This window comes from Rhinatrema bivittatum, chromosome 8 (assembly GCF_901001135.1).
Source record: "Rhinatrema bivittatum chromosome 8, aRhiBiv1.1, whole genome shotgun sequence".
In the NCBI taxonomy this organism is placed as follows: domain Eukaryota; kingdom Metazoa; phylum Chordata; class Amphibia; order Gymnophiona; family Rhinatrematidae; genus Rhinatrema; species Rhinatrema bivittatum.
This window is the reverse complement of record NC_042622.1, coordinates 80,082,698-80,110,156: the sequence shown is the minus strand read 5'-3', so window position 1 is coordinate 80,110,156 and position 27,459 is coordinate 80,082,698. Positions and strand designations below refer to the sequence as shown.

At 46.0% G+C, this 27,459-nt stretch overlaps 1 protein-coding gene across 1 annotated transcript in view; it reads right to left on the bottom strand.

Annotated features, from left to right (window-relative positions):
- Positions 1–27,459, bottom strand: part of PKN3 (protein kinase N3) — a 226,095-nt gene that overhangs the window by 44,387 nt on the left and 154,249 nt on the right. The window contains 6 exon segments of the mRNA XM_029612101.1: positions 2,580–2,687; positions 3,643–3,666; positions 3,668–3,703; positions 3,705–3,787; positions 4,424–4,462; positions 4,465–4,499. Of these exon segments, the coding sequence (XP_029467961.1) occupies positions 2,580–2,687; positions 3,643–3,666; positions 3,668–3,703; positions 3,705–3,787; positions 4,424–4,462; positions 4,465–4,499 (325 nt within the window).

The window sequence follows — 27,459 nt, the reverse complement described above, 5'->3', positions numbered from 1 at the left end:
CCTCTGGGTCGTGGTTGATCTTCTGGCAGCCGGTGGACCTTATTCTCTCCAAGAAACTGAATCATGTCTTCCAGTTCTTTTCCAAACAGCAACTGCCCTTGATCGGTAGAGAACCTAGCTGAGACTTGGAAGAAACATCCGCAGCCCAGTTCCTTAACCATAACAGCCTCTGCGGACACCATGGACCTGGCTGAAGTCCGCAGCAGGTCATATAGGGCATCAGTGCTGTACGCGATCGCCGCTTCAAGATGACCCACCTTAAGAGCTTCTCCTTTGGATAGCGACTCGTTGGCCTGCAGCTGTTGAATCCAGCGAAGGCCTGCTCTCAAAAAGAAACTGCTACACATTGCAGCACGTATTCCCAGAGTGGAGACTTCAAAAATCTTTTTGAGCTGAAGTTCCAGTTTTCTGTCCTGCAAGTCTTTGAGAGCAGTCGAACCTGTAACCGGGATGGTGGTCTTCTTAGTGACTGCTGAAACTGCCGCATCCACCTTGGGAACTCGAAGAAGGTCCAAGGCATCCTCTGGCAGAGGATATAGCATATCCATAGCTTTAGTAACCTTGAGTCCCAAATCAGGAGTGTCCTACTCCTGGAACAGCAAGTCTGTGACAGAAAAATGAAATGGAAAAGAAGTAGGCCCAATAACACTGGATCCATAGATCCTAATCGGACTCCTCCTGGGGAGCCTCAATGCCCAACTCTCCCAAAATAGCGGTAATAAGGGACCCTAGCTTCTCCTTTCTGAAGAGACTAACCACCTTTGGGTTGTCATCGTCCACAGCATAAGACCCCCGCACAGCACCCTGCATCTGGTCTGTAACCCCTTCAACCGCCCACGGGGGCTGGGATGGAGGTTTTGGATCATCTTGGTCAGAAACCTCTGAAGATGTATCCGTGCCAGTCAGAGGTGCCACTGCTGTTAAGGGACGCTTTCCCTTTGCGGGTTCAGCGCTTTCCCCTGACCTGGACCGCTTTCTGTGCTTGGTGAGTGGTTCTGTAAGCAAAGATTTATCAGCTGATCGCTTTTTACCTGCCTTTCTGGCTTTAAATGCCTTATGCAATAAGAAGACAAAATCCGACAAAAAGGAGGAGGAATATGAGGAATCCGTATCCCCCTCGGGGCTGTCCTCTGCGGCTTTAGCAGCAATCCCCCTTGATTTGCCCTTTCAGAGGCCATCTGTTGGGGAGATAAAGGCGGCAGGAGATTACCCTCCCCCGCCGCAGTCAGCACCGCTGACCTCGTTGCCGATGTGACAGGATCCAAAATGGCGCCTGTTCCCGCGCTCAACGGGAATGAACCCAGAGAAGGAGGCTCCAGCTCACTAAAGGCTCCGGTAACCATCTGTACCTGACTACAACCTTCCCGGGGGCTGTGGAGGCTCCCTCTCCCCCCGGGAGGCAGACTGAGCACAACCTGTCTTTGGAGAGTCGCGCGACACGCTGCCCGCCACAGCATGATTAAAGAAAAGAAAAAAGATAAAATCTCCCGTTTTATACAAAGAAAAGCTGTAAAAAAAAAAAAAACACCTGGTGAAAACAATAGCGACTCAAGGGTGCCCATGACCGCGAGGGAAAGGAGAGTCCGAAAGAGAGAAGGAATTTTTTTTTTTTTTTTTATCAAGCAGCCAAGTAAACTGAACTAAATGAAACTTGCCCAGTCTTCTGTGGGTCCTAGACCGTCTGGGGTGAGTGAGCCGGGCTCCCTGGTTTCACTCCCAGCACTGCTACTAACAGGCCAATAGAGCTCTCAGCTCCTATCTGCAGCTGCTTCTGCAACCAGGGGGGGATGGTCCCATCAGGACCTGGCAACCCCCCTGGGAGGCTGATCAGTGACTTCCTTGCTTTTGATCTTTTTTTTAAGTGCAACCTAGCTACCTAAGACTTATTTTAAACTAAGTAACCTGAACAGACTGTAGGTTTTGCACCTCCACCATCTGCTGGAGTCAGAGAAATACTGACGGACTGTAGGTGGCACTTTAGGGTATAAGGCAGAGTCTGTCAAAACTTTTCTGTCTCCATCTGCTGGAAGGGAGGCAAAACCCAGGAGTCTGGACTGATCTGGGTACGTACAGGGAAATACATACTTCCCTTGCTCCTGGATGCTGACGATTGAGGATGAGGAGGACCAAGAGGGAGCAAGGTAATCAGGACCCCTGGCTTTCCCTCTCTGTATGAAGAGGGCCGAGCTAAATCAAGGATTACCAACCCCCCCCCCCACTTGCCTGCTCTACTCGAGGGATGGCCTAACACCTCAAGAAGCCAATTCAAGAAGTCTTCCTTTTTCTACTGCAATTTTTTCTCTTTTTTTTTCTAATTTTTTTTTAAGCTCAAAAACTCCAGATTGCAGGATTGCACTTCTACCATCTGCTGGAAACAGAGAAATACTGAGGGACTGCAGGTAGCACTCTGTTATGTAGTAGTGCCTGAAAAGTTTTTATTCTCTGCTTCCATCTGCTGGTAGGGATGCAAAACCCACTTGTCTTAACTGATTTGGGTATGAACAGGAACCAACAATGGGGTCTCATGCAGAGCCAACAGTATGGCAGAGATTCCCGACAGGAAAGTGTAGACACCCTACCTTGTGGATGATGGCACTGGCCTGTGAAGAAAGGAAGTAGGGATAATGAACCTCTTCATTCACAATGCTGTCAAACACCTCTTCCTCATCATCCCCAGGGAAGGGGCACTGCAACAAGGAAGATGTGAAGTAAGGTGTTACATGTGGCATTCCATGCAGTACAAGAACTGAACTAAAGACATATGAACCAGATCTGAAATAAGGTGTTCACAAGGGAAACAATATCTGATACAACCACATAAAAATGTGTACTATGCTGTATAATATACAAAACTTCCTTAATAGTACAAAAAATTAAACCAACGTAAAATGCATCCATGTTCCAGGACTTCACTTCTAGGTTTCCCATATAAAAGGGTGGACCTGACGACAGGCGTATATGGAGTTCCTCTGACTTGCTCTCCCAGACCTGACCTGCTTTTCCTTTCTCAGAGCCCTGACTTATGCCCTCTGACCTGTAACTGCTGTCTTGCTAACCAACCTAACTAATGCCCTTGCTGTGGGGACAGTGCTATCAGAGATTCCTATAAGAGTCTCCACTTGTGGAAACACAGGTGCCAGACTAGCCAGATCTGTCTGGTAAGCTACAAGGACAGAATTAGCAAGTGGGTTTGACTGATAGGCTGCAAGTATATTTGGCAGAAAGACAGCTAGGTGTCTATGCACGTCTCCTGTTGACCATATTTGGCATGGTGGGCACCATTCAGAAAGGCCATGGGAACCTAAGAGGCTGGATGTTCAAACTACAGCCATGCTGGAGTTAGTGGTTGTTACATTATTGTGGGGCCTCATGGTTTGACATGGGCAGGGAAGGGTGTTAGCTATTAACTAAAATGGAGGACCTTGCAAGTTTAGCTACCCAGGAGGGTAGAGTATGATAGAGGAAGATGAAAAACTATCTTGGACAAGAAGCAATATCCTACAAGATGGTCACTGTCTATGACTGGCAGCTGGGATATATTCCCAGCATAGGAATAACTAGGAAACATGGATGGGCCAGTTGGTCTTCTGCTGTCATTCATTATATTACTGCAATTAAAATGTAAACGGTGCTATATCTCACCTCTCCAACCAGCATCTCATATAAAAATCACACCCAGTTCCCACCAGTCCACAGAACGGGTGGTAGGAGGTATCTGTCAGAACTTCTGGGGCCAGGAACTCTGGAGTGCCACAAAATGTATTTGTTCGATCCCCAAAGCCAATTCCTAGGGGTAAATATCATCATTATACATACATGCCTGAAAATACATAAATAAGATGTACTCCTCAGTTATTGTAATGTATATCTCACCACATGAGAAGCAATCACAGTCCTATGTCTCTCTCACAAACATGGCAAGCAGTCACGGTCTCAATGTTTCTCATTCCTGGGACGAGGGTCACAATATTTCCCCCCCCCCCCCCCATCACACACATACACAATCCCATGTCTCACATACATGCACATACAGGGGGGAGAAGTCAGTGTTATATTTCTCTTGAATACATGCACATACACACATGCACAAACAGAAGTAGTCTCAGTTGTTTCACACACCTACAGAGCAGGTTATGTGAGAAACATATAGGAGACTGTCATTCATAGAAAGCTGAAATTACTGATTTCTCAGCCTTTTTGGAAAAGGTGTGCAAGAGCCACAATCACATGACGAAGGGATAAGGCAAGTGTAAAGGTGTGGGAAGAGAGACTCACCTAGAACCTTCATTAAACAAGCTTGTCCTATCCTATCCTAAATTATATTACCTCCATGCACCTACTATGAAGAAGAGAGAACAGTACTGTCCTTCAGCATCACAGGTTTTCAGAATGTAGTTTTCAATCCTGTTACAAAGTGGCTCACCTTCCTTACAGAGCCCAAAATCAGCCATTTTCACAAACCTTCAGCATCCAACAGCAGATTATCCAACTTGAGGTCTCTGTCAGCAAGGGATGGGAGAAGAGCAGTAAGGTCACAGGAATTTATTTTAAATATTTATTATCCATGCCCCTCCAATTGTTTGGGGCAGAGTACAAACATTACATTCATAAAATTGATAATTAATAAACATGTGGATAAGGTGAACCGGTAGATGTAGTATACTTGGATTTTCAGAAGGCGTTTTACAAAGTTTCTCATGAGAGGCTTCTAGGAAAAGTAAAAGTCATGGGATAGGTGGCAATGTCCTTTTGTGGATTGCAAACTGGCTAAAAGACAGGAAACAGAGAGTAGGATTAAATGGACAATTTTCTCAGTGGAAGGGAGTGGACAGTGGAGTGCCTCAGGGATCTGTATTGGGACCCTTACTTTTCAATATATTTATAAATGATCTGGAAAGAAATACGAGTGAGATAATCAAATTTGCAGATGATACAAAATTGTTCAGAGTAGTTAAATCACAAGCAGATTGTGATAAATTGCAGGAAGACCTTGTGAGACTGGAAAATTGGGCATCCAAATGGCAGATGAAATTTAATGTGGATAAGGCAAGGTGATGCATATAGGGAAAAATAACCCATGCTATAATTACACAATGTTGGGTTCCATATTAGGTGCTACAACCCAAGAAAGAGATCTAGGCATCATAGTGGATAACACATTGAAATCGTCGGTTCAGTGTGCTGCGGCAGTCAAAAAAAGCAAGCAGAATGTTGGGAATTATTAGAAAGGGAATGGTGAATAAAACGGAAAATATCATAATGCCTCTGATTCGCTCCATGGTGAGACCGCACCTTGAATACGGTGTACAATTCTGGTCGCTGCATCTCAAAAAAGATATAATTGCGATGGAGAAGGTACAGAGAAAGGCTACCAAGATAAAGGGAATGGAACAGGTCCCCTATGAGGAAAGACTAAAGAGTTTAGGACTTTTCAGCTTGGAGAAGAGACGGCTGAGGTGGGATATGATAGAGATGTTTAAAATCATGAGAGGTCTAGAACGGGTAGATGTGAATCGGTTATTTACTCTTTTGGATAATAGAAAGACTAGGGGGCACTCCATGAAGTTAGCATGGGGCACATTTAAAACTAATCGGAGAAAGTTCTTTTTTACTCAACGCACAATTAAACTCTGGAATTTGTTGCCAGAGGATGTAGTTAGTGCAGTTAGTAAAACTGTGTTTAAAAAAGAATTGGATAAGTTCTTGGAGGAGAAGTCCATTACCTGCCAATAAGTTCACTTAGAGAATAGCCACTGCCATTAGCAATGGTAACATGGAATAGACTTAGTTTTTGGGTACTTGCCAGGTTCTTATGGCCTGGATTGGCCACTGTTGAACAGGATTGCTGGGCTTGATGGACCCTTGGTCTGACCCAGTATGGCATTTTCTTATGTTCCGGTCCTGCATATCTTTCAGGGCGGCCGCCCCGGCTACCGGGATAGTGTCTTCTTAGTAACCGCAGCATCCACTTTAGGGATCTTCAACAGGTCTAAAACGTCTGTCGATAGGGGATAGAGTTTAGCCATCGCTCTGCCCACTTTCAGAACCTGCATCCGGAGCCTCCCACTCCCGAGTCACCAGTTTGTGCACTTGTCTCGTAGAAGGAAAAGTAGTTGTGGGACCCCTAATGCCATCGAGTACAGGATTAACCCTTCATTGTCAGACTCTTCCTGTGACACCTTAAGGGCCCAGACCTGAAGGAATAAGGGGACGCAGTTCCTCCCTCTTAAGTAGCGGACCACACTGGGATCGTCTCCCTCCGCAGGTGGTTATCGGGGTCATCTGTATCGTCCGTAACCACATCCGCCTGATCCGGATCCATCCCCCCGCAGCCACTCCCGCAGGTGGAGTCGAACTTGACCCCGGCATCGGGCCTTGAGTGCCCTCCTCTCTTGGTCGAGTCTGATCCATAGAGCGCTGCCTAGGATCTGCGCCCCGATTTAATTTCCAGGTGGATGACTGACCTCTTCCAGGATTCCGGGTCTTTCACACCGAGCGTTCGCGAGCCATGGCGGCTTCATGCATGAGGAGAACAAATTCCGGGGAAAACCCCTCCGGAGTTCCCTTCCCCTTCCGGGGAAACTCCTGAAGGCGCACCGCCAGCTCCCCCCCAGAGTTTCCTCCCCTACAGGAGCTAAAAACAGGAAGGGATGTGTTTTTTGAGACTGAGATTGGTGTCAAGATTAGGTGCCAAGGTCTTTTACTCTGGGGGTTTTCATTTCTTCCATGGGAGTTGTTGTACAATCAAGGGTGAGGGGTGTGGTGGAACTGCTTGTTATATATAGGATTTCAGTCTTGCTGTGGTTGAGAGAGAGGGAGAGTTGTAAGAGTAGCTGTGTTATTTTAAATAGGTTATCCCAGGTTTTTTAGTGTGTCAAGGGTTTGTCTGTTTGTGTTTTTTTAGGGGAGAAGGATTTGTACGTCGTCTGCATAGACTATGTAGATTCCTGACTCTGACAGGAATCTACATAGTGGGAGTAGGTATATGTTGAAGAGGGTGGATGAGAGGGACGAGCCTTGTGGGATGCCATGTGGTAGAGATATTTGGGATGATTCTTGTTGTATTTATTCTTACTGTGTAGGCTCTGCCTGTGAGGTATGAGTTGAACCATTTGAGTGTGGTGTCGCAAACAGTCATTGACACACACACACCACACACAACCAGTCACCTTCCTGAACAGTTTCTCTCATGCCACACACTCACCAGTCTCTCACTCCCATGCTTGTTCTCTCCACATGCACAGGCTTCTCATTCTCATAATCACTTTCTTTCTCTCTCTCTCTCCTCTCTCTCTCACCACACACACACACAAACCAGTCACCTGACCTCTCTCATGCATACACACAGACAGGCTTCTCCCTCCCATGCTGTTTCTCACACACACCCAAGTTTCTCACTCTCATGCTCACTCTCTTCACATGCAACAGGCTTCTCATTCCCCATAATCACTTTCTCTCTGTTACACATACACCAGTCTCTCTCTCATTTCCATGCTTGCTCTCCACGTGCACAGGCTTCTCATTCCCTGAATCATATTCTCTCTCTCACATTCACACATACCAGTTTCTTTCTCTCACATACACCGTCACCTTACCAACCAGTCTCTCTCTCTCATGCATGCACACACACACTCAGGCTTCCCACTCCCATGCTTTCTTTCACCATTCACCCCCCCCCCCCCCCCAATATCAGGCTTCTTACGCCCATGCTTTCTCACATACCCAGATTTCTCACTTCCATGCTTTTTCTCTCACACACACACACAGTCACCTCCCTGACTGTCTCACACTCTCACATACACATCAGTCATCTCCCTGAGCAGTCACTTTCATTGTCTCTTACATACACACACACACACACATATCAGCTCTCTGACCAGTTTCTCTCAATCACACACATGCTCTCAATCACACACAGGCTGGCTAGCTGCTTCTCTCTCTTTCTCTCACTGTCCCCCCCCCCGAGCACAAATGGTAGCTGCAGCAGCCTCCTCCTCCAGACCCCGCAGGCCAAGAAAGAAGAATCCCATCAGCCGCAGGAGGCTCATGCTGCTGTCTCCTTTCCCGATTACAGGCTGCTTCGATTGCTCAGGGGCCGCTGCTGCCGCTATTTTTCCACGCGGCACGGCTCTTTCTCCTTCCTGCGCACCGCGTATCACTTCCTGTTCCGGATCAAGGGGGGCGCAGGAAGAAGAAAAGGCCAGCTGCAGGTGCCACTGCTTCTTCTACCACCGCTGCCGTTCCCACTGGGCTTGAATGTACTGATAGCCCAGTGGCAATGGCAGCAGGGAAGGAAGAGCAGTGGGAGAGACCGGGAGCATGCGACACACGCCGGTGCTTGGCAACACACCGGTTGAGAAGCGCTGCTCTAAAGCCTCGTCTTAGAGGACGCATCAGCTGACCAGCTTCGGAGCCAGAGCTGTCTTCTGGCTGCCACTATGGATGAGAGGCTCCTGGCTGAGATGCGCACCAGGTCTGAGGTCGCATCCGTGAGGAATGATATTGCCGGATCTAATGCCTCGATTGGTGTAGTTGCGTCCCTGGCCATCACCAGGCAGGCACGTGATACCACGGTGCAGCAAGCAGCAATCTGTAGGGTCATAGCTGATACATCGTAAGACTGCTTGAGGATGGATTCCTGCAGTCTGTCATTGGCATCCTTGAGGGAAGCTCCACCCTCGACTGGTATGGTGGTGTGCTTTGTAGTGGCGCAGACCAAGGCATCGACCTTGGGAAACCTCAGGAGTTCCTTCGTCGCAGGGTCCAAGGGGTAGAGAGCTTCTAGGGCTCGACCCCCCCTTGAAGGCATCCCCCTTGGGGCATCCCATTCCAGGTCGATCAGTTCTTGTACAGCCTGTAGTGTAGGGAAGTGGCATGAATATGGCGGAGCCCGGCCAGGAAGGGGCTCGCCTTGGACTTTGCTTTGTTGCATGTGTCCAGAATGGCCAATGCCTTCAGACTCGTGGCTACAAGATGTGAATTCGTCTCTTGGGAAGAAGCGCATCATGGTGCGATGCAGTTCCGTTCCTGGAGGGAGTTCCCCCTTCTTTCAGGGGTTCTGGTTCCTCCTCTGAATCATCTGTGTCCCCTAAGGGGAGGTATTTGTCCATGGGCGGCTCATCTGGTGGAGGCCGGGAGGGCCCTGGGAAGTTCTGGGCCACTGACGGGAGTTGTGGTTGTGCCGCTGGTGGTCCTGTCTGTGTGTGGATGTAGGATTGTAGTTCCACGAAGAATCCCACCCAGGTGAAGTTGCCTGAGACTGCATTGGGTCCAGTGGTGCTCCCCGAGGGACCCCACTGAGGGGGGGGGGCAGAGTTGGGAATAGAGAGAAGTCCGGGGTAGTCTCGCTGGTAGATCCGGAGTCCTCTACAGGCTGAGGGGGACCTTGTCTTGGTTCTTCGCACAACAGGCACAGGGCAGAAGTCACCTCAGGCTTTGCCGCTCTCAAATGGCATGCCGGGCAGAGGATTGGGCCTTTAGCTGTCTTGGACGGCGGTGCCATGATTTGTGCGTGTATCTTGTAGAGATGCGCATGCCGAGAGGCCTGGTAATGTGTTCCGGGTGTGCCTACATCGTGCGCCTAGGAATGGAAGTTGCGCGCGTGGCTGTGCCAGCGACCACGCGGGCAAGATGGCGCCCCACCCCTCCCCGGAGGGTCTACACGTGGGAGGACCCTCGAGCTGGATCAGGGTCTAGCCCTGATGGGGCTGCTCAACCCAATTAGACAGACGCCGGAGGGACGATCTGAGCGGTTATCCGAGCCTCGGAGACCAGAGACTTAGAGAAAAGTTTTTAACCTTACCTTGTCTCGGCGCTTCCTGGTCTCTTGCAGGGCGGTCTCCGGCTGCGGAGGGAGAGGGGAATACCTTCACCGCTGCGTTCGGTCTTGCACCCGCTGCCTCTCAGCCGCGATCTTTTCAGGGGGCTAAGTCCTTGCCGGGTCAGCGATCGGACCGAGGCTGCCTCTCAGCCGCTCCCTTCACCGGGAGCTAAGTCCACGTCGGGACCGAGGCTTACCTCTGAGGGATCTCGGAAATCACCTCAGGAATTCTCGACTGGGGGAGGGACACTTAGGTATCACCGCAGGAGAGCGGGGCTCGTCTGTAGGTAAGATTTTTTCTCTCTTCTTTGAATTTGGAGTTTGGTTTTCTAACGCTGTGCAAGCGTGTGTGAAGTCTCAAACTGCTATGGAGATGGAAAAAACTGAGGATCAGAGCCTCGTGCACGGGTATATGTAGTGCTGACATCAGATTGAAATCTGACTCCATCTCCAACTGCTATCAGGAGCACACTATACCCATTGGTTCTGAGTCCATCTGCTACATGCTAGGAAATGTGATATCTCGATCGAATGTCGTTATATACAACCAAATAAATAATTAAATAATGCCTCTGTATTGCTCCATGGTGAGACCGCACCTTGAATACTGTGTACAATTCTTTTTTTTCTTATTAAGATTTTATTGATTAAGCATAAGCACAACAATACATTAGAGATGTGAATCGGCACTGAAATCCGAACCGATTCTGGTTCCGATTCACATCTCTACAATACATATGACAATGAGGTACAATAAGAGAAGTCATTATATACAAGAGAGCATATGAACATGTACTTTTGTCATCAAATTATGTTACTATCCCCTCCTTATCCCTACCCTCCCTTCCCTCCCCCCCTTAAGTGTGACCAAAGCATACTACTAACTGAACGCATAACCATGATATTCAATCGAAAGTAGGAGCAAGTTATGGGACTAGTTCACCTAGACATATGTTGGCAGTTGACATGTGCATTAGACCGTGGAATCTGCCCCTGCCTTTTTCTCTTGCCATTCCCTAAAAGGTTGCCAAATATTCTGGCGTCGGACCATGTCTCGGGACTTATTACTTCCCATCTTTGCATACATTAGGTGCAGTTTACGTAATCTTAAGGAGACCTGCCCCACTGACAGGTGTCCTGCCGTTCTCCACTCTAGGGCTATTTCACATTTTGCTGCTGATATGATAAATGAGATCAACTTCCCCTGAGCTACTGTCACATCATAGGGTAGATTCAGGAGCGTTCTTTCCGGTGTGAGAGTAACCTCCACCTTCAATATGGTCTTGATTAACCGAGTAATCTGAGACCAGAATAGCTGTAGATAAGAGCATGTCCACCACATGTGAAAGAATGTACCCTCTAAGCCACACTCCTTCCAACACCGGTCACTATATGTAGGGTTAAATCTGTGTGCTTTAGCTGGCGTGCAGTACCAGCGCAGTAGAATCTTGTATCGATTCTCAGCTAATTGGGAGTATGGAGGACCTCGTTTAGTAAAAAGAAAGATCTGGTCCCAGTCGTCCTCCTCCAAGGTATGGCCCAAGTCCCTTTCCCAGGCCTTCATGTAAGCAGGTTTTTGCTGCGGGTCTTTATTCAGATAAGAATAAACCTGAGAGATAGCTTTCCGCAGGGTATCAGCCTCATCGCACCAGGCCTCAAGTTGTGTTCTGCCGATGGCCAATTCCCGTCCCACAGACTCAGTCTGAAAGAAATGGCGAATTTGTAAGTATGGGTATACGTCTAGCCCCGTGAGACCGTACTTGGCTTGTAAGGTAGGGAATGAGACAAACTGTCAACCTCCCACAGTTGTCCAAAACATGTTATGGCCCTTCCTATGCCACTGTTGGTATGGGCCAGGGGATGTACCCACTGGGAATAAGCGGTTTGTCTGAAGGCAGGAACTGTAATAGTATCTTCTGGTTCCAGTCAAGTGCCTTCGCCAATGCGACCACACCTGTAGGGAGGTCCTGGGTTGAGGCCCGCCATGTTTCTCCCTGGGATGAGCGTATTCCTTGGTTGCCAAATTACGGATCGCAGGGGAATCTTGCCATAGAAGGCTTGCTCTATAGTCACCCACTGCTTTTGTTCCCCGTTTCTGTTCCAATCAAAAATAGCTCTAATTTGGGCCGCTGCGTAATACCACTGTAGATGGGGGACACTTAAGCCTCCCCTCTCCCTTGGATGATACATAACACTTCTAGATACCCTCGGTGGACGCCGCTTCCAGATGTTAGGAGAAAATACGCCTCTGCCAGCTATTGAGCACTACATTTGAGAAAGGAATAGGTAGCGCTTGGAACAAGTAGCCCAAACGGGGCAGAAGGTTCATCTTCACGGACGCAATTCTACCAAACCAGGATAAGTAGAGTCCGGACCACCTATCCAAATCAGCAAAAATTCTGTGGATGAGGGGTGGGTAGTTGAGTTTGAAGAGGTCCCCTGGGTCCTTACTAATATATACCCCTAGATATTTGATTTTAGTGGGAGCCCAGCGAAACTGAAATTGAGTCTGTAGGGTCTCGAGCTCAGTAAGAGATAAGGTAACATTTAACAACGCGGATTTTTCTATGTTTAGCTTGAAACCTGAGACCGCTCCAAAAACACTAAGCTCCTCAAGTGCCCCCCTCAGGGAGGTGCTCAGGTCAGTCAGGGTGAACAAAATGTCGTCCGCGAACAGTGACATCTTGTAAGTACTGTTAGCTATTTCTACACCATAGATCACACTGTTGGATCGCACTCTGATTGCCATGGGCTCTAAAAATAGGGCAAACAGCAGCGGCGATAAGGGGCATCCCTGTCTCGTCCCTCTCTGGATGTGGAAAGCCTCTGAATATATCCCATTGACCTTTACTCTCACTGTAGGCATGGTATAGAGCTGCTGCAGCCAGGTTAAGAATTTGTCCCCAAAGTTCATGGCCTTTAAGGTAGAAAATAGGAAGGGCCAGTGCACCATGTCAAAGGCCTTTTCCGCGTCCACCAAGAGTAAGACCAGGGGCAGATGTTCCTTATGAGCCCACCACATTAGATCAGTGATTTTACGGATGTTATCAGCCGCCATCCTACCTGGAATGAAGCCTACCTGATCTGTGTGGACCAGTTTATTCATAACCCTAGTCATTCTGTTCGCCAGAACTTTGGCTAGAAGTTTATGGTCAACGTTAATGAGTGAGATGGGTCTGTATGAGCCGCATTGGGATGGATCTCTCCCAGGTTTCCCCAGATCATAATCCCCGCTACGTAGATCCGGGCCATAACTGTTTGCCTTCCCTCAGGGAGTTGAATAACTCTCGCAATGGTTCCAATAAAGAAGTAGAGAATGTTTTGTAAAACTGGGGAGTGAAGCCGTCGAGGCCAGGTGCTTTGTTCGCCTTAAGGTCTCCTATAGCCTGCTGTATTTCAATGAGGGAAATTTCCCTGTCCAAGATGGCCTTCTCTTCCTCAACTACAGATGGGATTGTGATAGAGTCCAAGTATCCCCGTATCTGATCTGTAGTTGCCTGAGTAGAGGCTGTGTATAAGGTGCCATAAAATTCTTGGAATCTGCTGCGTATTGCCGGAGGGGACGTCAGTAGTTCCCCAGATATGTTCCTAATAGCTAGTACCTGATTACGTGTTTGTTTATGCTTCAGAAACCTGGCCAGTACTTTTCCCAAGCGGTTGCCCCATTTGTACTTTCTACATTTAACAAAAATAATTGGGCTGCCATTTTGGCGTCAGTTATTTCCTGTAAATCCTCCCTTGTTTTCTGCAGTTGACTGTAGACCCGTGTAGAGAGCGTTCTCTTGTGTTCCTGTTTTAGATGTATTATCTCCCCATTATTCTATTTTCTCTTGTCGCTGAGATTTCGTAATATGTGTGCCTTTAGAAATGAATCTACCACCCCGTAACAACACCGCTTTTAGGCAGTCCCATAGCACAGCACGGGTTCCCCCTCATTGGAACTAAAATACTCTTTGATGGCATCCCGTAGTTGGTGGCAAAAAGCCTCATCACTTAAGGAGTGAGTCATTTAGTTTCCAGGATTTAAACCCCGTGTTATCTGGGGGCCATCTTAATGTCTGCTGTGACTGATGCGTGGTCTGACCAAGTGATTGGGTTGATCTCTAGAGCACCTGCCCTGTTAATCAGGGACCTATCCAGTGAGTAACAGTCTATGCGCGAATATGTTTGATGAGGTGGGGAAAAAAAAGTGTAGTTTCTAGTTAGGGGGTTCAGCTGCCTCCAACCATCTATCAGGTTCCATTTAGACATCAGGGACTTTAGACACTTCCTGTGGGATTTAGTGCCTTCTCGCTCGCCCCCTGAGTTATCAATTCTAGGGTCTAAAGTCAGATTGTAATCACCCACTACTATTATCACACCTTTTCCCTCCTTATCCAATAACGCATCTATTTGCTGATAGAAATCTTTCTGATTGGTATTGGGAGTGTATATATTTAGTAGGGTGAAGGTGGTGCCCTGGTAGTCAAAACAAACTAGGAGGTACCTGCCCAAAGTATCTCCCACGTGCTTATGCAGTATGAAGTCATGTCCCTGTCGGAATAGCGTGCAGACTCCTGTATACTTGGCTGCCTGGCTAGCAGCAGAAAAATATTGATAGGAGAACATGGGCCAATTAAGGAGATGTTCGTAGCGTTTCTTCAAATGTGTTTCTTGCAGGCAGATCACCATTGCCCCCTGATCCAATATGTCTTGTCTAAGTAAATGCCTTTTACGGGGGGTTTGTAACCCCTTAACATTAAGAGAAAAGAGTCGCAGCGCCATCAGGGTATAGGAAAGAGTACCCTATCTGCTTGGCATGTCTCAGTTCTGAGCGCTCTAGTTACTACCTGCGGTGTTTGCCTCAGCCATTCTATCGCTAACATTATGGTGAGCCTACGAGCACATATGAAATACACAAGTAGCTGGTAAACACAGTCAAACTTGCCCACCCCAACCCAACATTGCAGTGTCACACTTCCCCTTCCCTCCCCCCCCCTTCCTTATTCCCTCCTGCATGTGCCAAGGCTACTTGGCCTGTCAGGATAGGTGTATGAGATCAGTGAAATCATAATGGCAGTAAACTCAGACTCTAGCGATGCCTACATCCCTGCAAATAACAAGCAGTCATCCAGTTTAACATTAAAGGACATATAAAGGCTATTATCCTTCACAACTTTAACATTAGGACAAACAAACCCATCTGAACTTGTCAAGTGACAGTACTTTTCACGACTGCTGGAAGCCAGCCCATCACCTCTCGTAGTAACCTCATGATTACCGCTTTCGGTGTAATGTAGTCTCTAATACTTTAGTTCAGACAGTCAGTCACCCTCAGGACGATTGGTTCCGCTGTTGTTCCGTCTCAGCCTGCGACCTCCGTTCTCCACCCATTGCCAGCATGGTCTCTCCAGTCCCTCCCTCTGTGGCAATGGCACTGGCATCTTGACCGGGTGGCCGGCTGAGGACAAGATGGCCGCCGCTTCCACCACACTATTAGCTTTTGTAGTGATGCCCTTGATAGTCATCGAAATGCCTACTGGAAACAGCCATCGGTACCTGATGTTTTCCTGTCTAAGAATTGCAGTCACTGGCTGGTACTCTTGTTGGCGTTTCAAAGTTATGGGTGATAGATCGGCGAAAACTGATATTTGATTAGATTCCCATTCCCACGATTTCTGCTTCCTCGCCACAGATAGCACTTTTTCCTTTATTGGGAAGCGAAGAAAGCAAGCGATAATATCCCTCGGCTGGTTGCCGACTCGAGGTCCCAATGTGCGGTGGGCACGTTCAATATCCACAGACTCATTAGTGCCAGATTGCCCTCCATTCAGTTCCTGAGCCAGGAAAAAGCTGCATAACGAGCGGACCATTTCTGCGCTGTCTTTATATTGGTCGGTCTCCGGTATACCCCGAAAGCGAAGGTTGCACCGTCGGTTCCTATTCTCCAAGTCTTCTAGCTTGGCTGAAAGTTCCGCTGTCGTTTGATGCAGGGAAAGTCCCTGTTGGTGTAATTTGTCCAATTTGGCTTCTTGGCCATTCAGCCTCATGTCGCAGTCATCGACCCGCCGGCCTATGTCCGCCATTTCCTCCCGAAGCTCTGCCATTTTATCCAGCATTTCTCTCTTATTGTTTTTCATATCCTGGCGTAAATCTTGGAACCATTGCCTGAATTCGGTTCTCGTGGGCATTATTGAATCAGGAGGTAGCTGTGCGTCTGTGGGGTCATCGCTCTGTGCGCTTTCGTTGTCCATCGGCGCTGCCTTGCCGTCCGCCGTTAAGGCCCCAACTCCTCCTTCCCCCTTTGTATAGGAAAATTGCCGCAAATCGGTGCCTCTTTTCTTGGATGTCATGGAGGTAGGAGAGATTCGTATTGTTTGTGACTCGTTGCGCTCAGCGGGAGAATGGATGGATGCTGATTGAGCCAATTGTTTGCTCTAGGCTCGCCGGAGCTCCGGAGTCAAGCCACCATTCGAGCTCGTGACGTCACCGTCTCCGAATACTGTGTACAATTCTGATCGCCGCATCTCAAAAAAGAAATAGTTGCGATGGAGAAGGTACAGAGAAGAGCGACCAAAATGATAAACGGGATGGAACTCCTCTATAAGGAAAGACTAAAGAGGTTAGGACTGTTCAGCTTGGAGAAGAGACAGCTGAGGGGGGATATGATAGAGGTGATTAAAATCATGAGAGGTCTAGAACAGGTAAAAGTGAATCGGTTATTTACTCTTTTGGATAATAGAAGGACTAGGGGGCACTCCATGAAGTTAGCATGTAGCACATTTACAACTAATCTGAGAAAGTTCTTTTTCACTCAATGCACAATTAAACTCTGGAATTTGTTGCCAGGGGATGTGGTTAGTGCAGTTAAAAAAGGTTTGAATAGGTTCTTGGAGGAGAAGTCCATTACCTGCTATTAATCAAGTTGACTTAGAAAATAGGCACTGCTATTACTAGCATCAGTAGCATGAGATAGACTTAGTTTTTGGGTATTTGCCCAGGTTCTTATGGCTGGATTAGCCAATATTGGAAAAATGATGCTGGGCTTGATGGACCCTTGGTCTGACCCAGTATGGCATGTTCTTAGTGTCAAATGCTTTTTGAACAAATAGGTTCAGGAATGGAGGAAGTCAGGAGAGAGTAAGAAGCACACAGGAGATATGGGGAAAAGGGAGAGAAAGTTGTTTGTTTGGTTTTTTTTTAACACACCGAATGACCTGGCTCCAGTATTGGTGCAATAATATTCCAACTAGGTCTCTATGTTCCTTTTCAAAAGGAACTACTTTGTATACCTATGGTTCGATACATATGATTGAAGATATCAAAAAAGGCACTAGTTTCTGGAATAAGTTCCCAGGTGAGAGATTACTTGTTATTCAGGAAAAAAATTAAAAACCTGGCCATTTATGATGGCATTTGGTAGATGGGAAGGGTGGAGTGGGTTGGCTGTGTAATACAATGTGTAAAATTGTGAATGGCTCTCTATATTTTATGACGTGTATTGGATTGTTAAGGTCCCATTTTTATTAACTGTTTTATTACTGTCTAAGACAAGCATTATAAGTTAATAATTTTGATTGTAAATCACATAGGAATTTTTTAAATGATTCAATTCACAAATTCATGATGTTCAGGGCAGCTGTAAGTGCGCCAAGATGACCCCTAAAGGACACCGGTCCCAACTGAATTTGATGTAATGTCTGCTTGGGCACCGGAAGACCGATCTATTGGCATCGGAGGCATCGACATCAATGGACTATGGGTCCTTGGGTCGGTGGCAGATGACCACGCCCCCGGGGGAAGATCCCGAGAGGGACCACCGGTCAGGCTCAGAGTATGGAGACAGACACACACTAGTTCTTTTATTAAACAGTATATTGAACCACCAGAGGTGGCAGTAGTGAGCTGGAAGTGCCAGGCCGCGCTGTAGTCCCTCAGGTACTGGAACAGCGATCCTGGATAACTGAGCTGTAGAGAACTGAATATAGTGAGTAGGCAGGGTATGCAGAATTCAGGAACAGAACCTTGATGGTAACACTCACACGATAGTCTCTAGAAGTAGACCAGGTGTTGGAATGAGTTAGGGCCTCGAGGATAGAGTACCTGGTTCCAGGGAAAGCTCTGAGAGAGAGTTGGTAACTCACTGGTGTAGTAGGCAGCGATGACTTCCAGGCAGAATAAGTATTCAACCAGTCTGGGAACATGGGCCCTCGAGGAGCGAGTATCGGTTCCAGACTGACCTGAAAAACAAGAGAGCGAGGTCCCCAAGGAGCAGGTACCCCTGGTAAGTTCGAGGAGGCAGAGCAGCTAGGAGAGTGCGAAACTGGTCCTTGCTAACTTGATTCGTTAGCGATTTCTGAGACCTTAAATATCCGATACGGATGCCGTCATCTCAGGGGGATGCCCCTGAGGTTCGCACCACTGCTGGTACATCCGCCGGGGCCGCGCCGCGCGCGCCCGTAGGCTCTTGTGAATCATGGCGGATTGCAGCATCGAGCCGCTCCGGGGACGCCGGAGGGAGTCGGCAGAATGACGCCGTGGCAGCCAACCTTCCACTAGAGCAAGAGGGAGTCGCCAAGGAGGGCAGAGTGGAGTCGTTGGGCAGAGACGGTCGCAACAGCTCCACTGATGACAGAGAAGCCATCGGCACCGGGGAGATCATCAGTTTCCTTGAAGTCTGTGATCGGTAGGGAACATGGAGACAGGTCATCATCTAGCTCTGCCTCTTCTACTTGGCAGTGTGGAAGACCCATGTTGAGCATTAAGGGAAGCTAAAGAAGCATTGGACCCCATTGATGTATGGGGCCAAGCACGATGATAGTTCAGCAGATGCTAAGAGCCCCCCCCCAAAGCAGGCACATAGTGAAGACCAGCTCATTCTCCAGGAATCCTGGGGGGCTCGCCATCGACCCACCTCTCTGTACCAAAGAGGACGTGACCATTCCACTTGCCTCTCAGTTGGTGTTGGCATCCACGATTTTGAGGAGGAATTGGAGAGATTGAGCCAGCAGGCTGTTGAAAAGGTGCTGCAAGGCACTGGAGCATTAATGGCACTAAGGGTAGCACTATCATTTCTTGAGCCACTGCTCAACTCACTACAGATTCTTATCAGCACTGTATCAACACCAGCGCTGGTATTTATGTTTAATCTGATGAGATCCGGAAGAGCACTGGAGTCAGTAGCAGCCAGTTCGTTGATCATCTCTGGCTCCTCACTGATCTGCTGGTTATGGATAGAGCACACAGGGATCCCTCCCCTGCATGATCTCTGTATTCTTGTAGGTGCAGCAATGATTGACAATACTTCTGACGACAGGTCTTCGATGGGTCTCCTCTCCAACCCCTAGTATCCCCAGACAGACAGAAGGAATCCCTGCCTGAGGACCTCTACTTCGCTGGTTTTGACAGGCAGATGGCTGAGGCAATCCCATTTACTTTTCTGATGGAATCATCATCCAAGAATAAGATGCTGAATATCCTCCAGTATGTAAAGCCCCCTAAGGAGATCATGGCAGTCCTAGTGCACAAGATCCTCCTGGAGGTGCTGTTGAGGGTGTGGGAGAATATTTTCTCAGTGGCTCCCGTAAATAAGTTGGATGCGAAAAATCTTGTCCAAAACGCTCCTGGATTCGACAAGTGTCAGCTACCACAGCAATCTATGGAGACTAAATCCACTGTCAAGAAGGCTAAGCATTCTAGGACCCACTCCTCAGTGCCCCCAGGGAGGGATCCTAGGGCCATGGATACTCTTGTGAGGAAAGTGTTTCAGAGCACTATGGCTCATTGGCTGCATAGCAGCCTACCAGCTCTTCATGGGTCAATATATGCAAGATATCCTGAACAAGGGGGAAAGCAGACAGTCACTCAGCAGTGCATGGCTCGGAGAAATGTATCCTTGAAGGATACTAATGAAACAGGAGAGTTAGGGCATCCCAACAGAGAGGTTCCATTAAAAGTAAACATAGTCCCTATATACCTATATGTAAAAAATCACCAAAGCTAATGATTTCTGAATTATCTGAATTATCCCAAACAACTGAAAAGCAGGTTGTTAAAACAACCAAACAAAAAACACACTTTGAAATGTCTGTATGCCAATGCCAGAAGGCTAAGAAGTAAGATGGGAGAGTTAGAGTGTTTAGCAGCAAATGATGAAATTGACATAATTGGCATCACAGAAACTTGGTGGAAGGAGGATAACCAATGGGACAGTGCTATATCAGGGTACAAATTATACTGCAATGATAGGGAGGATCAACTTGGTGGGGGTGTGGCACTTTATGTCTGGGAGGGTATAGAGTCCAACAGGATAAAGATCATACAAGAGACTAAATGCTCAGTAGAATCTATATGGGTAAAAAGGCTAGAAGAAATAGGCCTAAAAAACAAAACAGATCATAAAAACACAATATCCTCCGGAGTTTTGTTTGGAAAGGGGCACCAGGCAAGGGTGTCCCCTTTCTCCCCTGTTATTTATCTTAACGGTGGAACCCCTGGTTTATGCCTTGCAACACTCTACGGGGGTGGAGGGGATCCCGGTAGAGGACCAGGTCTACAAGACTCTGCTCTTCGCAGATGACATTCTTCTCCTTCTTACGCGAGCACGTACTGCCCTCCCTGCAGCTTTGCAGATATTTTCTCACTATCAAGACCTCTCCGGTTTTAAACTCAATTTAGACAAGACGGAGGCCCTTGAGATATCTGGACAGTTGGCGGGCGATTGGTCGAATTTCCCCGTGAAATGGGCGGGGCCCACAATAAAATATCTGGGGATAAAGATTCATCCCGACCCCGCCACTTGGTATGCTCTTAATATTCCTCCTGCCATTGACAAGCTTCTCTCTACCCTTAAGAGTTGGCATAATTTACCATTGTTGCTACAAGGCAGAATTGCTCTGGTCAAGATGGTTCTCGCCCCTCGTTTACTATACTTACTTTCCATGATTCCCTACATGCTAACTAACAGGGACAATTGTAAATTGCAAGCGGCCATCAGAGCTTTTGTGTGGAGGGGGGAAAAGGGCACGATTGGCCTACAGTACATTGATGGCTCCTAGAGTCCAGGGTGGGTTAGGGCTCCTGGATTTTATGGGTTACTCACAGGCAGCCAATCTTCGGTTTTTGGGGGATTGGCTTTTCGGCTCTTCCCACTATACTGATACGCCTTTGATAAGGGCTATGTGTGGTCCGCTGGACCCTCGCTTTGTTTTACATAATCAGTCAGCGGGGCAACTTGAACGTCAGCTTCGTTTTGGGATGGTTAGAACAATGCGGAAGATCTGGTCTCAAGTTCGTTCTAAGCTGGGTCTACCTGTTGGAGTATCCCCATATTTCCCTCTCGCCAGCCTTATTGCCATCACCCCTCTCCCTCCTAAAGCTTTTAATCTCCCTATCGCTACTGGATGGCCTTTGGGGGCATTGTGCCTACCACCTACGGGTCACATACGCTCCTTTCAACAATGCCAGGAGCAGCTGGGCATGAGGCCCAGCCATTTTTTACTGTATGGTAGTCTCAGGGCAGCTTACTATACTGTGATGAAGGGGATCTCTGGGGGTATTGATTCTCCGCAATTTTCCAATCTGATGACTTGTTTCCGCACTAATACTGCATCTTTATCCTGTTTATATTCGTATTTGTGTGCTACCCACGATTATACCATCTACTTGTCTTTGCTGCCTAAGTGGTCGCAGAACTGTGGAGAGACCTTGACTGTATTGATGCTGAAAGATGCCTATGCTTCTATCCCCAAAATGGTAACCAACAGTACTCTTCGTGAACTTCAACAAAGGGTCTTTCACAGGACCATTATTTCTCCGGCCAGGGCCAGGGTCATGGGTCTCGTCTCGACTGATGCTTGCCTAAAATGTCAGCACTCCAGAGCGACTCTGATACATTGTTTGTGGACCTGCAGATTTATCCAGGCGTTTTGGGAGGACGTCAGGAATGCGCTCTCCGCCATGTTGGGGTCTGATATTGTTTGGGTCTTGTTCTTTCTGCCTGTTAAATATTGAGGTGGGAGACTCCAGTGTTTCTGTAGACAATGTTCTTTTGGTGTCTAAAGCCTGTCTCATTGCTAAGAAATGTATACTATTGAAATGGATTGAACCCAATGTGCCCACACGTCAGCAATGGTCCCATCTTATGATGGAACTTTACCAATTGGAGCACGGCTCATTGTACAGAAAATACCCACCTAGTAAGAAGAGACATTTCTGTGACATTGGGCGGGCATACTATGCTGTTCTTTCCGACGTCTGTTCAACAACTCTCACCTCTTACGAGTGATGTTTCCCAGTCCTACGTAGATCGAGAGTCTGACTTTTGATATTGTGACATTTTATTTGATATTTTGGCACTTCGATTTCTTTATTTTACTAGCCAAAAGAATGAGGGGCCTTGTCCTGTTTCTTATTGCCCTTTAACTCCCGAAGGTTGGGTGTGCTCCACAGTGGATCTCCAGGTCTGCTGAACCCGATGACAGGGTGACTCCAGAGCACCATACAAGCTTATTCTCATTTCAACATGTATGTCCAGATTGTATGATTTGTATCTTTGCTTTCTGTTATTTGCTGATCTTTGTGCTGGGGGGGGGGGTCTCTAGGGGGGGTTTGCTATTGGGGGGGGATGGTAACGAAAAATTGAAACTCAAATTGTTGGGGGTCTTTAGCTTCATGTGTTACTGACTGTTTTGTTGGTTGTTCTCTCAATAAAAAATTACTTTCTAAAAAAAACAAAACAAAACACAATATCAGTCAGAATTGAGCTAAAAACTGGAGTACCTCAGGGTTCCACACTCTCTGCGACACTATTTAACATTTACATGCTGCCTCTGTGCCACCTTCTGGCTGGGCTAGGTATCATACACTACATATATGCGGACGACATCCAACTAATATTACCAATAGAGGAAACAATCAATAAGACATTAAACCTAGTAATGATGTACCTTGACATAATTAAGCAATTACTAAACCAAATGGAACTAGTAATTAACATTGAAAAAACTGAATTTATACACCTAGAACGTAAAAGCTCTGAGACAATTCAAAACCCCATCAAACTTTAAAATGATCAAGAAATAGTACTAACCGAGAAAGCTCGGAACCTAGGCGTAATAATTGACACTGAACTCATCCTTAAGCTACACATTTCACTAAAGTAGAGAAGGATACACCAAACTTATGGTCCTCAGAAGGCTTAAACCCCTATTACCCAAGCGCACTTCGAACAGTTTACAAGCACTTATAATTCACCAGCAAAGACTATTGTAATACACTATTTCTTGGGATTACCATACTCAACAATAAGACCTCTACAAATATTACAGAACTCGGCTGCCAGAATACTTACTGGTAAAAGCAAAAGGGAACACATCACGCAAACACTTGCCGAATTACACTGGCTTCTGATAGAACAAAGAGTGCAATATAAAACACTTTGCACAATCCACAAACTGATCAACGAAGAAAAAGCAGATTGGCTAAACACAGCATTACGCTTACACGTCCCACAAAGAAATCTCAGATCAGCCAATAGAGCTCTACTAACCATCCCCTCAGTCAGGACAACAAAACTAACTCAAGTTAGGGAGCGAGCCCTTTCCTTAGCCGGACCAGCATTATGAACTGATTGCCACTTGAAACAAGATTACAAAGTGATCTAAAACTCTTTAAAAAAAAGTTTAAAAACATGGCTTTTCAAAAAAGCATTTTACAGTGAGAAGGGGGAACATGAAGTTTAAATGGAGAAGCAAATGAACATCTACACAGAGCAAAAGTCACCTAGTAATGTAACTGTATACTTTATTATTTTTATTCATCATTATTATTAAATAATTTGAGAGATATGCAGTATAAAGTTCAATTCTTGTATGGTTTCCTATTAATCATACAAAAAGACAAGATCCAGATCGCACATTTTGTAACTTACATTATGAAAACTTGTTACCAATAAATGTTTTGGCACTCTGTTAGTAAGAATTTAACCAAATGTAAATTTACGTGCCTCCCTGTAAACCGTTGTGATGGTGTACTACTAAACGACGGTATAGAAAGATTTTTAAATGTGTGTTGGGTAAGAGTATAGTGATAGGAGTATACTACCGTCCACCTGGACAAAATGGTCAGACAGATGATGAAATGCTAAAAGAAATCAGGGAAGCAAACCAATTTGGCAGTGCAATAATAATGGGAGATTTAATTACCCCAATATTAACTGGGTAAATGTAACATCAGGACTTGCTAGAGATATAAAGTTCCTGGATGTAATAAAGGATTGCTTCATGGAGCAATTGGCAGGACCAACAAGAGAGGGAGCTATTTTAGATTTAATTCTTAGTTGGAACGCAGGATTTGGTGAGAGAAGTAACGGTGGTGGGGCCACTTGGCAACAGTGATCATAACATGATCAAATTTAAACTAATAACTGGAAGGGGGACAATAAGTAAATCTGCAGCTCTAACACTAAACTTTCAAAAAGGGAAACTTTGATAAAATGAGGAAAATAGTTAGAAAAAAAACCTGAAAGGTGCAGCTGCAAATGTTAAAAGTGTTCAACAGGCATGGACATTGTTTTAAAAATACAATCCTAGAGGCACAGTCCATTGTATTCCACGCATTAAGAAAGGTGGAAGGAAGGCAAAACGGTTACCATTATGGGTTAAAAGGTGAGGTGAAAGAGGCTATTTTAGCCAAAAATCATCCTTCAAAAATTGGAATAAGGATCCATCTGAAGAAAATAGGATAAACATAAGCATTGTCAGTTAAGTGTAAAACATAGATAAGACAGGCGAAGAGAGAATTTGAAATGAAGTTGGCCATAGAGGCAAAAACTCATAATAAAGACTTTTTTAAATATGTCCAAAGCAAGAACCTGTGAGGGAGTCGGTTGGACCATTAGATGACCGAGGAGTTAAAGGGGGCTCTTAGGGAAGAGAAGGCCATTGCAGAAAGACAAATGAATTCTTTGCTTCCGTGTTTACTAATGAGGATGTTAGAGAGATACCAGTTCCGGAGATGGTTTTCAGGGGTGATAGAGTCAGACGAACTGAATGAAATCATTGTGAACCTGGAAGATGTAGTAGGCCAGATTGACAAACTAAAGAGTAGCAAATCACCTGGACGCAGATGGTAATGCATCCTAGGGTATTAAAGGAACTCAAAATGAAATTTCTGATCTTAGTTAAAATTTTTAATCTATCATTAAAATCATCCATTGTACCTGAAGACTGGAGGGTGGCCAATGTAACCCCAATATTTAAAAAAAGCTCCAGGGGCGATCCGGGTAACTATAGACCAGTGAGCCTAACTTCAGTGAAGGGAAAAATAGTGGAAACTATCTCAAGATCAAAATCGTAGAGCATATAGAAAGACATGATTTAATGGAACACAGTCAACACGGATTTACCCAAGGGAAGTCTTGCCTAACAAATCTGCTTCATTTTTTGAAGGGGTTAATAAACATGTGGATAAAGGTGAACCGGTAGATGTAGTGTATTTGGATTTTCAGAAGGCGTTTGACAAAGTCCCTCATGAGAGGCTTCTACAAAAACTAAAGAGTCATGGGATAGGAGGCGATGTCCTTTTGTGGATTACAAACTGGTTAAAAGACAGGAAACAGAGAGTAGGACTAAATGGTCAATTTTCGCAGTGATACAAAATTATTCAGAGTAGTTAAATCACAAGCAGACTGTGATACATTACACAGGAGGACCTTGCAAGACTGGAAGATTTGGCATCCAATGGCAAGATGAAATTTAATGTGGACAAGTGCAAAGTGTTGCATATAGGGAAAAATAACCCTTGCTGTAGTTACACGATGTTAGGTTCCATATTAGGAGCTACCACCCAGGAAAAAGATCTAGGTATCATAGTGGATAATACTTTAAAATCGTCGGCTCAGTGTGCTGCAGCAGTCAAAAAAGCAAACAGAATGTTAGGAATTATTAGGAAGGGAATGGTTAATAAAATGGAAAATGTCATGACGACTCTATAATCGCTCCATGGTGAGACCACACCTTGAATACTGTGTACAATTCTGGTCGCCGCATCTCAAAGAAGATATAAATTGCGATGGAGAAGGTACAGAGAAGGGCAACCAAAAAGATAAAGGGGATGGAACAGCTCCCCTATGAGGAAAGGCTGAAGAGGTTAGGGCTGTTCAGCTTGGAGAAGTGACGGCTGAAGGGGGATATGATAGAGGTCTTGAACCAGTAGATGTGACTCTTATTTACCCTTTCGAATAATAGAAGGACTAGGGGGCATTCCATGAAGTAGCAAGTAGCACATTTAAGACTAATCGGAGAAAATTATTTTCACTCACGCACAATAAAGCTCTGGAATTTGTTGCCAGAGGATGTGGTTAGTGGAGTTAGTGTAGCTGGGTTCAAAAAAGGTTTGGATAAGTTCTTGGAGGAGAAGTCCATTAACGGCTATTGATCAAGTTTACTTAAGGAATAGCCACTGCTATTAATTGCATCAGTAGCATGGGATCTTCTTAGTGTTTGTATAATTGCCAGTTTCTTGTGGCCTGGTTGGCCTCTTGTTGGAGACAGGATGCTGGGCTTGATGGACCCTTGGTCTGACCCAGCATGGCAATTTCTTATGTTCTTATGTATACCCCCAGAGTTCTGAAGGAACTAAAAATGAAAATTTCAGACCTATTAGTAAAAATGTGTAACTTATCATTAAAAATCATCCAATGTACCTGAAGACTGGAGGATAGCAAATGTAACCCCAATATTTAAAAAGGGCTCCAGGGGCAATCCGGGAAACTACAGACCGGTTAGCCTGACTTCATGCCAGGAAAAATAGTGGAAAGTGTTCTAAACATCAAAATCACAGAACATATATATAGAAAGACATGTTTAATGGAACAAAGTCAGCATGGCTTTACCCAGGGCAAGTCTTGCCTCACAAATCTGCTTCACTTTTTGAAGGAGTTAATAAACATGTGGGATAAAGGTGAACCGGTAGATATAGTATACTTGGAGTTTCAGAAGGCGTGTGACAAAGTTCCTCATGAGAGGCTTCTAGTAAAAGTAAAAAGTCATGGGATAGGTGGTGATGTCCTTTCGTGGATTGCAAACTGGGCTAAAAGACAGGAAACAGAGAGTAGGATTAAATGGGGCAATTTTCTCAGTGGAAGGGAGTGGACAGTGGAGTGCCTCAGGGATCTGTATTGGGACCCTTACTGTTCAAATATATTTATAAATGATTCTAGAAAGAAATACGACGATTGAGATAATCAAATTTGCAGATGACACAAAATTGTTCAGAGTAGTTAAATCACAAGCAGATTGTGATAAATTGGCAGGAAGACCTTGTGAGACTGGAAAATTGGGCATCCAAATGGCAGATGAAATTTAATGTGGATAAGTGCAAGGTGATGCATATAGGGGAAAAATAACCCATGCTATAATTACACGATGTTGGGTCCATATTAGGTGCTACAACCCAAGAAAGAGATCTAGGTGTCATAGTGGATAACACATTGAAATCGTCGGTTCAGTGTGCTGCGGCAGTCAAAAAAGCAAACAGAATGTTGGGAATTATTAGAAAAGGAATGGTGAATAAAACAGAAAATGTCATAATGCCTCTGTATCGCTCCATGGTGAGACCGCACCTTGAATACTGTGTACAATTCTGGTCGCCGCATCTCA